The 16,086-nt window shown below is 43.9% G+C and overlaps 2 protein-coding genes across 4 annotated transcripts in view; one reads left to right on the top strand and one right to left on the bottom strand.

Moving 5' to 3' along the window:
• The window catches only part of LOC118232007 (inactive ubiquitin carboxyl-terminal hydrolase 53-like), a 35,780-nt gene extending 25,653 nt beyond the window's left edge, over nt 1–10,127 (top strand). The window contains exons 14-18 of the mRNA XM_035426511.1: nt 6,543–6,609; nt 6,998–7,192; nt 7,226–7,734; nt 8,234–8,335; nt 8,557–10,127. Coding sequence (XP_035282402.1) covers nt 6,543–6,609; nt 6,998–7,192; nt 7,226–7,734; nt 8,234–8,310 — 848 coding nt within the window. The 3' untranslated portion in view covers nt 8,311–8,335; nt 8,557–10,127. The remainder of the gene's footprint in view (nt 1–6,542; nt 6,610–6,997; nt 7,193–7,225; nt 7,735–8,233; nt 8,336–8,556) is intronic.
• A 174-nt stretch (nt 10,128–10,301) lies between these two features.
• Nucleotides 10,302–13,944, bottom strand: LOC118232008 (fatty acid-binding protein, intestinal-like). 3 transcript variants are annotated; one of them, XM_035426512.1, is made up of 5 exons: nt 13,771–13,944; nt 12,064–12,183; nt 11,527–11,699; nt 10,889–10,996; nt 10,302–10,593 (listed from the first exon to the last, which is right to left on the bottom strand). In XM_035426512.1, the coding sequence occupies exons 2-5, from the start codon at nt 12,128–12,130 to the stop codon at nt 10,543–10,545; spliced, it is 399 nt and encodes a 132-aa protein (XP_035282403.1). In that variant the 5' UTR covers nt 12,131–12,183; nt 13,771–13,944; the 3' UTR covers nt 10,302–10,542. The 3 variants fall into 3 exon arrangements, with proteins under 3 accessions (XP_035282403.1, XP_035282404.1, XP_035282405.1); XM_035426513.1 differs by having other exon boundaries at nt 12,064–12,192; XM_035426514.1 differs by having other exon boundaries at nt 12,064–12,217.
• Nucleotides 13,945–16,086: the final 2,142 nt, after the last annotated feature.

Below are 16,086 nucleotides of genomic sequence, written 5' to 3' on the forward strand. Positions count from 1 at the left end.
TCTGCCTTTGATGTTGATGTTTGAAGTAATTCTTACATAATTCTCCAGATTATTCCCCCACTGGGCTACACTGTTCGCTAACATGAACAATGCAGCAAACGGGGTATTTTTAGAGATGAAAGCTGGCTATTTCCCTGGCAGAAAACTAGCCGTAGTGTCCCATTGTCATCAGTAGGGCGGATGGACGGGAATCTCCTGGAAGGATTGGGTCCACAGGGGTGTATGTCAGCATGGTCTTTTCTTGCCTCCACTGATTTTTCCCATGATTCAACTATGCTGTACTGAGCCTTAGACTGTGTTAGAGCCCATGAAGTCTAATCCTCCTGTTTAAAAAACTTGTAGCAAATTCACAGAAATGGCGTCCTGCCCTCACTACAGGGGGTAAGCTATTATGGCTGGCAGCTGTGTCCAGCCAGTATGGAATGATTTGCTTACCAAGTGGTGGCATTTATAAATATATATTCTTACATTTTTAATTAATGACATATTCATACATGCATACAGATGTACACACACACACACACATGCAAACATACATGCGCTTGTACTCTGTGTATACTGTACAGTACATATGCATTTGCACGATTGCATACGTACACGTGTGCTCACACTGTCAGCATACGCGAAACGTACTCGCAGGCTGTTACAGACAGTTCTATGCATTAATATTAATGTACGTTTCAATATGCTGGTCAGTTATTTCAGTGATAATGCTTTAGCTCACAGCATTCAGTGAAATGGATTTATGAAACTTGACAGATTGTATCGACAAGCCGCAGCAAATGTGTTTCGAGTCAATTTGGCAGGAGTTCACGTTTAGTCTTGTTCGCGTGTGGTCTGTGGCCTGTGGCCTGTCTGGCCTTTCGATGTCCGTTAAGAGCTGAAATCCTTGTTCAAAGCGACGGGGAAATCACGGGAAATAACAGGAGGACAGATAAAATCAAAACGTTTTTTTCACTCTCCGCCTGACGGGAAGACTGTTGATTTGTACAGGATTAGGAGGAGACAAATACAGCAGCAAAAATCGCTTTACGGGGGCTTTGTTTCGTCTAGACCGCTCGTTCGCCTTAATATAGCGCCGTTTTATTGTGAATTCTGGTATTTTCGTGAGAACGAGGACGTTTTTTTGTGCCTCAACCTTTTTTCTTTTGGGGATTAAGGACCGGCTCTTTCTCATCAGAAGGGTCTCTTCCTGTCTCCTTGTGTCTGGCCTAGCCCCTGCCCGCTGCCCGTTTTAAACGGACTGCTGCAGGGAGCACCTCCGTGATTCTCCGGGCTCTTTCAAAAGGTCAGGGCTTTCAGCGTAGCCGCCGTTAGCGTGCCGAAAACCCGCCAGCTTCAACCGTAAACCTGGCCCTCGCCCGTTTGATTTACCCCCGGCTCGGCTCCCTCCGTCAGGGCGGACCGCGCCCCGCATCGAGCCCTTGTGTTTGTTCGCCGGCACGGCAGCGGCCGGTTCCTCAGCGAAATGTTCAGGGGCGCTACTGCGTGCCTCCCGGGGCCAGACTTCCCCAATCGGCCCTTGTGGCTTTTAGTCATGTCTGCCCGCAACCCAAGGGTCAGCCACCAAGAGAAAATAACACTTCTATTTATACATGTAGGAATCCGGCCCTGCCGGTGTCATTGTGTGTGTGTGTGTGTGTGTGTGTGCGTGCGTGTCTGTCTGCCGTGCGTGTCTATCTGTGTCTGTGTGTCTGTGTGTGTGTGTATGTATGTGTCTGTGTGTCTGTCTTGTTTCCCCCTGCACAAAACTCTGCTGCCTCCACATGTCCAGAGTGTGAAATTGCTCCCAGCTTCCAAATCTCCTCCCTCCCTCTCCCTCTCTGTGCTGTTTCTCCTTCTCCTTCCTTCTGTCTGGCCTCCCAGCTCTCCCAGCTCTCTGCCAGTATCAAACTCCTGTCCCGTCCACTGCCTGACCCTCCCAAGCCCCATCCAGGCTACTACTAAACCCTCACAAACCTCATCCCGTCCACTACCAAACCTCCACCACCAAACTAACTCACCCCCTCCACCACCAGTCCAAGGAATCGTCACCAAAATGTCGCTTTTTTTTTCCATAGATGTACATGCAGGAGTAAATATTAAGGCTTGTTTTAGGCTTCATTTGCCGGGCTTATTTAAAATGAAGTTTTTGATTCATTTGAAACGCGGGAGATACTACAGTACAGTACTAAAGAGAATGACCAATTTCCCGCATTAAACTTCCCCTTAAAAAAAACAAAACAAAAAAAAAACTATTTCTATCCTTTCACTGAAATAGATTCCTTGGGTGCCATTTTGTCTTGGGGGGATCCGTGCCACTTTTGACCTTTCAGGGTTATGTAGAACATGCAGAATCCCGCCGTGTCACATTCACTGACAAGAGCCGTGATGATGCGTTAACGGTGCTGGAGGATCGAGTGTAGCGCTGTGCGTTAATCGCAGTGTAGTGTTAGTGTTAATGTTAATGGTTCAGGCCTACTCTCGACACTTTGTCAAGGCCTGAAGTTTATCTGGCTCAGCCTAAGAGTCTTTGAAAAGATATCGAGAAGCAGTTGGACAGAATATTTACATCCTAGAGGTGGTACTTAAGTGGTTTTTTAGAGGATACGCAAGACTGGGAACATCGTCTTGGCTGCTGAGCAGTATTCTAGTGTGAACAAAATATGGCTTCTTTTATGGGAATCCTCTTTTCTTTATGAAGCATTAAGTAATAAAGACTTTTTTTAAAGTCTGAAGGTTCATCTTTTTACTTGCCAGTGGTTTTCAGCCCTCCAGCTCTCAGAAGGGACCTGACATCTTTCTGTGATAAAAAAAAGTGTTTAGTCAGCAAGTTGCTGCGGAAACCTGAAGCCGACAGAGAGCATACTTCATCATTCAAGAGATTTTCCACCTCTCTCTCTCCCTCTCTCTCTCTCCCTCTGTCTCTCTCTCTCTCCCCCTCTGTCTCTCTCTCTCTCTCCCTCTCTCTCTCTCTCTCTCTCCTCCCTCTTCCTCTCCCTCTCTCTCTATCTCTCTCCTCTATCTCTCTCTCTCTCCCCCTCTCTCTCTCTCTCCTCTCTCTCGCTCTCTCTCTAATTTGTGTCTCGCGGGCTGAGCGAACAGGTGTGTCTCTGTCAGCGTTTTGGCCCGAGTGAGCAACCCCCCCCCCCCCCCCCCCCAGTCCTCACCGTTTCTATATCTGCGTGCTGCCCCATACGATTTATTACCACCAGAGACCTGACCTCATAGCCATGGCTCTCTGGACATGTGAAGGGCAGGGCAGACGTCACCAACTACCCCCCCTCACCCCCCCCCCCCCAAAACTTACTGCACCCCCCTGCAACATGCAGTAAAGTTAGGAGTTTCCTCTACTCTTAATGCTGTATATTTATATAGCAAAATAATAATTTTACAATAATGGAACAGCTTTAAATATGTTTCCTGTTGTTTTTCCATTTGTCATGCGAGTGCTGACATTGGCTGTCGATGGTGTTCAGGGAGCGAGTGTGTGTTTGAGGAGAACAGACTGAGCTGATGTATGACTTCACTTCAGAAGAGGGCGTTTGCTGGTTACCGTTTCCAAAGAGCTGTTAAGCCCCACTCTGCCCCCCCCCCCCCCCGCGGGGGGACTACAGCAGTAGAGGGTCCATACATCCTTCACACTCTGTCCCCTGTCACTGTTTCATTACTGGGGTTTAGCACAGTGCCGTTTGAGTTACCGCCATCAAAACGCTAACCTGCCGCGTCAGCACAAATGACAGTTTAAATCCAACTGACAGGAAAGCCCTGGAAATGGAGTTTTAAAGGATGAATTGTATGGCAGTTGTGGAGACATGAGCATTTTATGACGAAAGAGGGTTATGCAGTCAGTGACCCCCCCCCCCCCCCGACCCCTTCCCCCGTAGAACCAAAAAGCAGAGCGAGTGTGCGTTTGAGGAGAACATGGACTTGTCAAACATGAGTGGATGTCTTGTCGTTATCGCTGTGTCATTATCGCAGTAGTCTACAGGAATCACGCACAGCACCCGTCTCAGAGCTGTTCTGATCAACGCAGGGAAGCAACAGGCTGTCACTCTAGAGCAAATCATGTCTTAATCTGACACAGATCGATTATCCTCAATAAACTACAACAAGAGCAGGGAACTCAGGGAACTCTAATCTTGGGTGGTTGCAGTCTTTGCTGGTCTTTGTAGTTTCCTTTTAAACCTTCATCAGCCAGTTTAGACCTTGAAACTAAGGCCTCATTAGGGAATCAGTGACTTCCTATTTATTAATATTTGCTGGATATCAGTCAACACACTATATCCACTGAGCTTTAAACTCAGTAGAAATGGGCGGGGTTCGAGCTGACAGTTCCTTTCAGTCCCATTTCATTGACAGTCTGGGAGAGGTAGTCACATGACTCCTCCACCCCCTATCGGTAATCTTCTATCAGAATCATTTACAGAGCAGAAAAATAGACTTCAGATAGGCTTTTTGTAAACATACCCTGTACAGTACATTTTTTATTGCTTTTAAGATAACCCAGTTTTATATTCTGAACGACACGGTCCCATTTACAAGTGAGTTGGTTTACATGTATGAATGCGCTCCGTTACGCACAGTGGTGATCGCTGAACTACTGAATTTCTGGCCTTGCTTATATAACCCTCAAATATGTAGCCGTATATGTGGATTGTATGCAATAGAATGTTAGCTGTGTGTCGCCCTGGATACATGCATTGGCTACATGCCTAACATGTGACCTATTGTAATCTGAACACCCTATCGGCTGGTTGCTCACCCCATTGCTACTGCTATGTCCAATAGCTGTGCAGTAGGGCGGTTGTGCTCAATCAGATCAACACAGGGTCCAAGTGCATCAGTCGTGCAAGGCAGTGGTAACCAACCCTATTCTTGGGGGAAAATGTTAGTGTAGAGCCCTGTCTGACAAACTTTGTACATAAGAGTTTCATACTGAATTACGATATGTTTGCCAGCACAGGGTGTGCAGCTGGTTAATCTTTGCCTGTCCTGAAAATGACTTTGCGCTGAAGCCGGTTGGAGGAAATGACTACTGACGCCCGACGATAAACAGTCTGCATCAAGCTGACTGACTCAGCGAGGGTCGACAGCCGTCACCTCAACCACGTTTCACCGAAAATAAGCCGTTGCTTAGTTACAGCGGCTGAAGAACGTGAGAACAGCATAGTCACCTGTGAGGGGGGTGGGGGGGGTGGGGGGGGCAGGGGCAACTGCCATCCTGTCCGATTACCGTCACAGTGATGGGGGGTGGGAGTGGTCAGCTTGTGTTATGTTCCTTTTCTCCTTTGGTTTTTTTTTTGTTTTTGTTTTTGTTTATCTCCCCCCCCCTCTCTCTCTCTCTCTCTGAGGAGAGCAGCAACAGAGCGGCATATAGAGGGGATTGTCAGGCAGGAGATTAAAAAAAATGGGCAGTGAGATCCGCTGGTGATAGGGATCTGTTCAGTACTGCACTGCGCTAGGAGAGCACGCTAACGTGCCTAATGTGACTCGTGCTTATACAAAAGCTTTGATGGGGGGGTGGGGGGGTAATGGCCTCAGTGAACCAGTGTGTGTATCCGCATATCCATGACGGACGGGACTGACCCAGACGATGACCGTCTGCTGCTCCTTATTCCAGGAACTGACTTTACTTCCTCTGTTTATTCCACAGTGGCTTAACAGTCCTTTCTCTAGATGAACTATTTTCTTTCTCCTTTCCAATTCTGTCTCTCTCTCACTCATTCTCTCTCTCACTGTCCTTCTCAGACGGGCATGCCTAGTATTGCCCCATGTCTTTGCATACGTCTAGGCCTTTGTCATGAGTAATACTGGCTGTTCACTGCATTCTGTGATATGGCATATACCTCAGTGCCTTCTGCAAAGCCATTTACACCTCCCCCATGTGGATTGTATTTTACAGATGCATTTATTTTTTGGGGAGGTTTTTATGTTACAGAATGCATTTCTGAGTGTTTTTGTTTTGTGTCGGGACGTATTTGGGGGGGAGGATTTGGGTCCCTCGGTGATATTTAGGGGCCCCCTGCTCTGTGCACTCGCCCGTCAGAGTGCTGAGAGGGCCGTGGTGAGGCGCCGGCCCCTGACTGTGCACCGTGGCAACAGACATGCCCCCAGACCCCCGCTGGGGGCGTGGCCTGGCGCCGGATTGGTCGGGCCCCCCTCAGGCCCAGAGCTCGGTGCCAGACTCCCTCCCTCCTTCGGGGGCCCCAGGCGAGACGCTTGCGGTGGCCTTGATTATGTAACCTGTCTGTGAGGGAGCCTGGCGAGGAGGAGCTGACACTCGCGCGCACACACACACACACACACACAAATGTGCACACAAATGCACATTATAGGCATTTGGTAGACGTTCTTATCCAGAGCAATGTTTTTTTTTTTTTTTTGAACATAGTATCCGGTCATACAACTGGAAGCAATGCAGGTTAAGTACCTCGCTCAAGGGTACAACAGCAGTAACCTTTCAGGGACAAGGCCAGTTCCTTAACCATTATACTACCGCTGGTCTTAAACGGCAGTGAGAAGCCCAGACGTGGCGGCTAATGGGTGTCCTTCTCTTCCAGAGCAAGAAATGAAATCTCAGAATGGCCAGGATGCCCGCCACCTCATGCATAGTCCAAGTTTACAAAGGTAAAGTACAAGAAAACTGCCTATGTCATGGTTCGATTCATATATGTTTTTGACTGCAAACAGTATTTATGCTGAATAGATCAGCCATCACCTGCATGAAAAGTAGAATCTCCATTTATAGGTAAATGATGTACACTATTGGAAAGATTCCTCTTGTAAAGTTTCAATTAGGCATAACATCTCACAAAGGTTGTGGTTAGTGAGCACACAATGCTACTCACGACTGGTGCTCTGTACAAGAATCTATTGAAAGTGGGGTTCATGCCGTTTTTTGGGGCTAGTTCCTGGATTGACACTTCATGACTCAAAGGTCATTAAGAACACCCCTATCAAATGGAGAACGCATTTTTTATTCTGTTTGATTTGCATTCATTTGCATTTTTGGCAGGCGGAGCGCCTTCAGATACAGCCCCAGGAATTCTGAGGAGCGGGACGTCACCGAGGAGGACTCCCTTCCTCCGGCGGCGAATGGGCGGGGCCTCCGTAACGGCGCCCCGCCCCCACGGTACCCGAACGCCGCGCCCGGCGGCTCCGAGTGGAGCGGCTCCGATGACCTCGCTGGCCCCGCCTCCGAGCGGGAGGACAGCCCCGCCCGCTCCAGCCGCGGGGTCGCCCGCAGCCCCAGCCCCGCCCCCCGCGTGCCGGACGAGCCCCTGTACCAGAACCTGGGGCCCCCGCTACCTCCCAAAACGTACGCACAGAGAACAAACGCGCGGCCCGAGCACCCTGGGGCCGCCGGCCTCCGCGCGCGACAGCCCCAGGGGCCGTCCCAGTACAGCCCCCGCCCCCCGCCCAAAGTCCCGCCCAACTCCGGCAGGAGGGAACTCTCCTCGGACAGCAGCTCCAAGTCGGGCTCCTCGGACCAGGAGAGGACGGACCTGTCGGCCAGCGAGGGGGAGGGGCCACCGGAGAGGGTCCAGCCCACCACCTACTTCTCGGTGGATGGCTGCATGACGGACTCGTACAGGACCAGGTTCCACCACCAGCGGCCGCACAGGTACCAGGGAGCCGACGCCCGAGCAGGGGACGGGACGTCCTCAGGGGAGAGCGAGATCGGGGACACCGCACCCCCAAATCCTGGGGAACCCCTGTCCTCCAAACAGCCCAGGAACAGAGTGGAGACAGGTATGCGCACCTGTATAGGCTTACTCCCCACACCTGTACAAGCTTAAACCTCACACCTGTACAAGCTTAAACCTCACACCTGTACAAGCTTAAAGCTCACACCTGTATGTACACACACACACACACAGACGCACACACCACACGTGCACACACATGCATGCGCATTCACAAACACCGAGAGAGTCCTCCCTCCACCTTTGCCCAGAAGGACGCTTGTAAATATATGACATGTTTTTATGTGGAGAACTTGAATTATAACAACTCATGACCAACTCATGTTGTCATGACCAAATTCAAGAACTACCAATCAGTTCATTCCATACTGTTGATTGACTATGCAGCCCATTGTATTTCAATCCTCCGGTCACTGTAAAACATAAAGCAAATTCAATAAAAAATGATAAATATTAAGTTTGAGTGCTTTCTATTATTATTTAAACTCTCTTGATCTTGTTCTCTTGAAAAATTAACAGCATTACTCTTGTTACCTCTGTTTTAGGTAGCTCAGCCAGTAAAGCTACTGCAATATGGCGTCCAGTGGCAATGTCAACATTGGATGAACATGGATATTTATGAAAAAGTCTGCCCCCTGTTGAGCCTGGTAAGATCTTTAAAACTGCCAATGTTAAATGTAAATAACCAAATAGCTAATAACAGTTTGGGACATATTGGTAGTGTTTTAAGATTGTTATTCCTCCTGTTAGTTTTTTACTCTGTGTGAGAGGTTGATGCACTTGGTGAAATTGATTAAATGGACAAAATACTGCTGCCTTGTGCAGTTCAGTGTAACTGATTTTAACAAAAATAAAAACTTTTTTTCAGATTTGAGATTGAAAATCAGATTTGGATGCCAAATATGAACTTCACTTGAAATGGATTGATCCCACAAGCTACCGGTCTACTCTGTTTAAAAAATAAATGAAAAAGGACTTGCAACACCTAGTTACAACATTTGAACCTTTTCAATATGTACCACTAGATGGCAGTCTATATCTTTGTACATTTGCACAGTTGAGAGCCAAAAATGAGGAGATTCAAACCCAAAATAATTTTTACCATTGTTTTTAGTGTCATATTAACTTTTAGTGAATTAACTGCCATGGGCTTGGATTGCTCAAGTGTACATTCTTATTTTTTCACATATTTTGAGACAGACAATGACTCCAAATAACAATCAATATTAGTGACACAGCTTTCCAAGGTCAATTCTACCACCAAATTCAAGGAAAGCTTGTATTTTAATATTTTGAATGTGTACTCCGATTTCACTGTCAAGTGATAGTCAGACCAGTCCTATTTTATGCACCAAAATAGTGCGTTTAGAATCAAGAAGTTGAGGAAATGTTTTCTCTCGACAAGAATCACTGTTGAGCCTCCTCCAAGTCATCGTGGTAACATTGATTATCGCATATGGAACTCCAGGGTGAGACGTGAAAGCCCTCCATTTTCTCTGGTTATTTTGCCTACAAGACGTGGAAAGGAACCAATCAGGAGTTGCACAGTGCCTTGGAAGCAGCTTTTGGTGAACACTTAACTACTGTGTGGCCTGCTGACATTAAGTACATATTAGTGTTTAGGCTATGGATACCATAAATATGCACTCACTCCTGGGCCCGCACCGCAATCTGCTTCAGTTCGGAGTTCAAGGTCAATTTAAGAAGTTCAGGTTTAATTTAATGGTCTTATACTGTACATCACCATCCACAAGTCTGAACTCCTGTTTTTTTTAGCTGCCTTCTGAATTCTGCATGCAACTGCTGGTCATTCCCAATCGCTCGTTTTGCCTTCTGTTTGCTTTTTTGTGAACAAATTCGTTTTCGCGTGATTACGGTTCCAACCGATTTTCTGACACTTTAAGCAGGTTCTTCCTTCCAAAACAGGAAGTGTGTTACATGTTCGACCTCTCGATGAGCTTTCTCTATTTTGCTTGTATTTTGGCACGAGCTTCACTTGTCTTCCTGTATTAATTTCTCCATGTAAACGCATGCCTGTTAAATAAGCTTTGTTTGGTTGCCAGTGCGCACGGAGACCCTGGGACGACTTAAAAGTCTTAAATCAGGAGGAAAGAATAGTTTACCTGTTTCTTCTGCAGATTAACAGCGTTTCGTCATATGAAATTATCATTACGTTGCATAAAATGTATCTGGAATACTCTTTAGTGATATTTTTTTGCTGTAAATTCCCATCCTTTTTTCTTGTTCTTAAAATGAAGGTTTATATATTTCTGAGCAGAAGCTACTGCAGTGCCTTTCTATTTTTCTATGTAAAGTGTAATGGCTTAAAATTGAGTCATGATTTGTACAATATGTAATTTTTTGGAGATGCTTTTATAACATCCATGTTCATTTTTATCAATTAACATTTGTTTAATAAACTTTGATTTTATTTCAACATGTCTGTGTTTTGTCTGTATTTATCACTGTTTTGCATGCATTCAGTATATAATGCTGCTTTGCATAAGTGACAGGTTAGCCAGTAAGCTGTGTTGACTTTCGTAAACATTTTTTATGAACAGACTTTCGTCCTGAAACCCCTCTACAAAAACACCTACCATGTAAACGTAATCATACGAATAAACCAAAAGATAGTTTATTTACTTATTTCAGCTAGATCAGAAATTTTTTTTAAAAAGTGGAAATCCAGCAAAATACAGCACAATGTGCGGAAGATGAGGGTTTTTCACCTTGAAGCCAGTCAGCAGACCATGTGAAGGACGGCTGGACTGTCAGCACCTCTGCACTGTAATTTCATCTCCAAAGTTAGGTCATTTTCCGCCTTGTGACTGGACCGGGAGAGGGACTCTTCTTCCTAGACCTTCTTGAAAATCTTCTTTGCGTCCACCCCATCGTAGCTGAAACTCTGCAGGCAGAACAAGAGTTCCCTGGTAAAGAAAGTGTCTGAAATATTGTAAGTGACTTTGTGGTTTAGAGTCTACTATAATGTCCCTTGCTGTGACTCTGATTGTAGTATCTTAACATAATGTTGAAATGTGGACCAGACCCCATTGAAGTACCATTTATAGAAGCCCCAGCTGTAGGAAAAAGCCTCTCCCCAGCCTTTTAGCCTTCTATCCAACCCAACACACCCTTTATTTACATGGTCCTATTTGTTACTACTTTTGGAAGAAAAAAAATGCATTTAATATAGAGCTCACCTGTACTAATTCACCATCGACTATTTCCCTGGTGAAAGCAATTTCCTTTCCGTCGTCCTTCCTGGAAAACGTCCCTTTCATCATTTCCCCTTCCATGATCCATACACCCTACGGAGCCATGGAGGGTAAGTGTGTTTCTACAGAATTTCGTCCCAGTGCAGATATCACATTCGTATGTATTGCAGTTCAAATGTATTACAGAAGTCTTATTTTCTTCCATAATTCTAGATGTGATTTGTGAGTTGCCTATGCTTTTAGCCCAGGTTGTGGATAGTGCATTGGTTGTGCAAAGGCTACAACAGAGAGGAATTGATACACATTATGTATGCTAGCCAAGGGGCCTATTGTAGGCTGCAGCATAGAACCAAACAAAACAAAAAATACATTTTTAATTGAGGGTGTAGTTTTTCATCAGTAGTTTTTGCTGTGAAACAACATCCTCGATTAAAAATGTATTTTTTTGTTTTGTCCGGCTTTGCCATTCACGTGAATGCGGTTATAGGAGGTTATATGCTAAATATGGATGTGCTCAAAGGTTCTGCATACATTTATAATGAGCAGACCACAGCGGGCACATCTATGGCTGTGTCCTTGAAGGCATCTCTCTGGACGAAGCTAAACTCGTATAAAGTGCTTACAGTCACTTCGTTTCCGTCCGCCAGGGTGTAGTCGTACGGGACCCCCAGGGTGAACTCGTTCACTTTCGTGCGGAAGGTGCTGGATTCCTTCACCTTGAACTTATCTCCGGTCTGTTCAATGGTGATTTCCAGGTTGTCGTGTTCTGCTAGCTTCCTCATCACAATGTTGATGCCTGTTGACAATAATTAAAAAAAAATAAATAGAAAAAAAAACGAAAAAAGTTATTTTGGTGTTTCTGTGCAATCAAATACAGAAAACCAACAAGGCTAATTAATTCATTCGTTTATTTTAATACAATTTTAAAAATATAATTACAGCAAGAACCTTAGTCATCACCTTTTGATTCTTTGTGTTTCCACTCATTGTTTCTGGAAATACTTAGGCCTATTAAAACGGTAATCCCTTGTGGAAATTCAATATACTGTATATTTCAGTTCTTTTAAATTTATTTATTCATTTTTAAATACAGCAATGTATTTTGTTGTTGTTCTTTTGTTGTTATTTTAAATCGGACAAAAATGAAAAGTGAAACTAACCCATTTTATCCAGGAACTTGTCCATGTTCTCACTGCGGACGGTCTTCCAGGTGCCGTTGAACGTCATGGTGGCTGTTTCGTTGGGCTGCGGTTCTCGAGCTGGCCTCTCTGGTCAGGAGTCTGATCGATCCAGCGCGAGCATTAAGAGCTGACACTGTCATCACGATGATTATCTATCTGGTGATGTGGCCGTGTGAAGCTCATGTATAGACCGTTACCTTTCGAGGCTATGGAGGTAATTGGGAGGATTTGTCTTGTTTCAACATGGCAGTGTTGCTTTTTTTTTTTTCTCCCTTCGATAGTCAAGGTGATCTGACTAGCCCTCATGGTATGGTGTCATGGTGCACGCTGGTCATTTATTTCGTTTTAATTATAAAAGCTTGTGCGTTACAAATATTTTTGTTATTTTGCAGTGATTAAAACATCTACTGAAACTTAATTAACAAATACATTTTCACATAAGATCACCATTACAGTCGCATTCAGTAGGATGTGTGGAGGACATCAAATAAATACTTGGAATTTCGATAGAGAGGCATATTAGACACTGCTGTCTGCAATAAAACACATTGATTTAGCTTTTAAGAAAAACTATCAAAAGATATTAAAGTTGACAACTCTTTGGTGACCCATGATCCGTGTGTTCAATTTGTAGTCTGCAAAACCCTATCTCCTCAATTACTGTTTTATTACGCACAGTAAAAGCTTAAGGGTTGTACAGCTTTCAATCTGAACATGTGTCACTATTCCATTAAAAACCAGCTATTGGTCCTTAATTGCACATTGTTCACTTATGACGGTAAAAAAACTGCATTAAATGGTGACCAAGACTGAAGCATTTGCTGTATTTTTCTTTAAATAATTAAAACTCACTTTACAATAATATGCAGTAATATTATGTTGTCTTTTTTATCAGTGTATTATTAGAAAGAAAGTTGTCCGTGTCATAGCCTCATATTCCTCATCCTACTGTTTGTTATGAAAATGCATATTAAGTTCCCTAGCAACAACACACAAATCATTGCTAACGGTGGCATTGCATTTGTACTGTAGCATTGTTTAAATTAATTTCTGTGTTTGGGTGGTTTGAAGTGAATTATCAATAATATAAAATACACCATACATTAAGCAAACCATAGAGATGTGATGTATCAACTAAATTAAGCTGAATTCAAAATGGAAAATTTTTCTAATGCAGAAAAGGGTAAACTGATTACAATAAATATATACATTAGTTTTTGGCTATGATGTAAATATTAATCATATGGTAGCCAACAGGTGATATAGAGCTATGCATGGTTAATAAGAATTATTTACTGAGTGTAAAGTATTTCAAGAATGATGATGAAATAAGGTCAAGTAAGGCCAACTAGGGTAAACTGAGTCTGAGACAGTGTCCAAGGTAGTTCACTGACTGACTGGCAGTCTTTTCAGCTTCCAAATCCAGGCTAACACTTGGGGACAGACCATTTGTCAAATAAATATATGTTGAATTAAATATTTGCATGCTTGTATGTCATATATACCACGGGTTACTTGATACTTATTTGCATACTTGATACTCTGTGACACATGAAAAACAATATTTTCCTCCACCATTTTCATTTTAGTTGAAGTACATCTTATGTATTAATTTAGTTATTTATTTTGGAGGTATTCTTGATTTGTAAAGAAAATATATATACTATGATATATTCTTGCCCATACCTGTTAAGAGTGAAACTTGACGGAGAGGCAGCGACCAGTCCCAGAAGAGAATATCACACGGCAGAACTGGCTAATGAACACACCTCGACGCTTTAAATTTGTACGAGAGTGAAATGTGTCTGTGAGCGGTGTCGCGAATCTACTGACACCGCTGTCGGCGATTTGCGCATCCAGTGGAAAGTGTTCTCTCTGGTGCAAAAGACACAGCCCTGGTCTCCCCCCATGGGATTGTTTAACGCTAGGGATCTTTGGCTTGTAGGAGTGCCACAATGCCCGGACTTGCTCCCTTCTCATGAAATTGTGCACAGGGAAGAGATGCACTGCCTTATGGGTGATCACAGGTCTAATTAAAGAAAGTCATGTATCACCTTTAATGGACTGAAGTGTTCTTTACCGTGCAAAAACACTACTCAGCCTCGAATATCAGGTTTTAGGACCAGAGTGTACCAGACACTGCGGTGCCCACAGAACAAATAGTTTCATATGTAGCCTATGGGTTTGTGCTAGTCATTCCTCTATTAATTATTTAGACTAATAGGGATAGGTGTATGGGTGTATGCAAGGCATCTCATGAATCTTATGACTCTTTGATTATTTTCAATTGAATCTTGAATTGAATTGAATTTGTGTTTATAATGTGACCTGCCATAACTGCTTCCTTTCTGATCCCACCAAGCCTGGGTATTTTGTTGTTTATTGCTTAGTCCTAAATCCAGTTCAGGTTCTAAAATCGCCGAAAGCTCTCCATGTCCTCCTCTCATGGCACCTATTTCAGCGGATGCTAGGACCGATATAGCACACGTGTTAAAGCGTGCTAGCATGGAGATTAATTAGTTGTTATTGACATGGTGCCGTTTTTTCCATCCCGTGCAGTATCTCACACTGTAAACATGTCGGACGCGGAGCCGCCCCAGGGGGGCTTGCGCCACCGTCACCGCGGTAACAGTTCTGGTTACTGCTCCACAGTGTCTGCGCGCGCTGACGAGATCGGAATAACGAAGGCAGTGGCTGTAGGTCTACCTTTAACCCTCCTGTTATGTTGCGGGTCAAACTGACCCTTTTTAAAGTTTGAAAATCTAGGAAAAATACTTAAAATTATTTTTTCAGTATGAAACTTCTTTTACTGGCCTTAATTAGTGTAATCAACATTTTAAATGAAAATGGTTCATTTCATGTATTTGCAAACCCCCCCTGTATGGGGATTGACCCGGGAACATTTTTGCTGTACCTAAAAAATGAACAGAACAGGAGGGTTAATTAACGGCAGTTTGAAACTGTTTGAGATGTAATACATTTTTGTAATTGTCGGCTTCCCCCCAAAATAACAACTTTGTATCAATCACCAGGAGCGGAAAGTCCCTGTTCTCCGTTGGAAGTGTTGGTTAAATGAAGGTAGAGATTAGGATCGGGCCTTTCTTGCATTTGAGTAGTCAGAATACCTTTCATTTATTAGTAGGCCTATACTGCATGTAAAATTGAAATTCTGGGGGCTCTTTTTTTTCTTCTTTTTTTTACAAAATATAAACTACTATGTATGCATTAATGTATGCATAATTCTGCAGTACTTCTGTGGGAGTTTGCCTCCTGTTTAAGAGTGGTATTGATTAACATGTGAAAAAAACATTTTATCACTAATAGGAAAAATAACATTAATGAACAGGTTACCCTAGTTTTCAGCTTCATGATTTTATTTAATTGCCTTGGCATTGCATGCATACATTCATCATTACCATTCCCAAAAAAATGGGTATTTTGGGAATTAACCAAGATTGGCCTGTAATGGATCTAGCATTAAAGTGTGTTAAGCAGCGTTTTTCATTCTTACAGTTCACCAAAGTGTATGTTTGTACACAAGCACACGTGCCTTACGCATTAATATTCCACAGCTTTCCAATATGCATGAGGTTTCTTGTTCTCAAGGGGAGATTGCCCTCTGCAGGCCATTTGTTAATATGCAGAGGCTTTCCCGATTGTTTATTCCCATGGTGTGCAGGAACTGGCGCCGTGGGCTATGCATGGCAAATTGTGGTTACTCACTCATGCACTCACTCATGGACAACCTTTGAGGGACGTTTTGTGGGACACATGTGCAGGTGGTGCTTCGTTTAGTAGGACACACGCGCAGGTGGTGTCTGCGGAAGTGAGTTGCGCCGTGGGTCTGGACGGTTCCCTGCTTGTTTTTTTTTTAGAGATGTCCTCCCAATGGAAGCTTATTGATGTCTGCAAAAATACATGACGCATATACATACACATATACAAGCTACGCGTGTTTATATGTATATATCTTCCTTCATTAAAATTTACTATACAGTACAA

The sequence above is a fragment of the Anguilla anguilla genome, chromosome 7, assembly GCF_013347855.1.
Source record: "Anguilla anguilla isolate fAngAng1 chromosome 7, fAngAng1.pri, whole genome shotgun sequence".
NCBI classification, from domain to species: domain Eukaryota; kingdom Metazoa; phylum Chordata; class Actinopteri; order Anguilliformes; family Anguillidae; genus Anguilla; species Anguilla anguilla.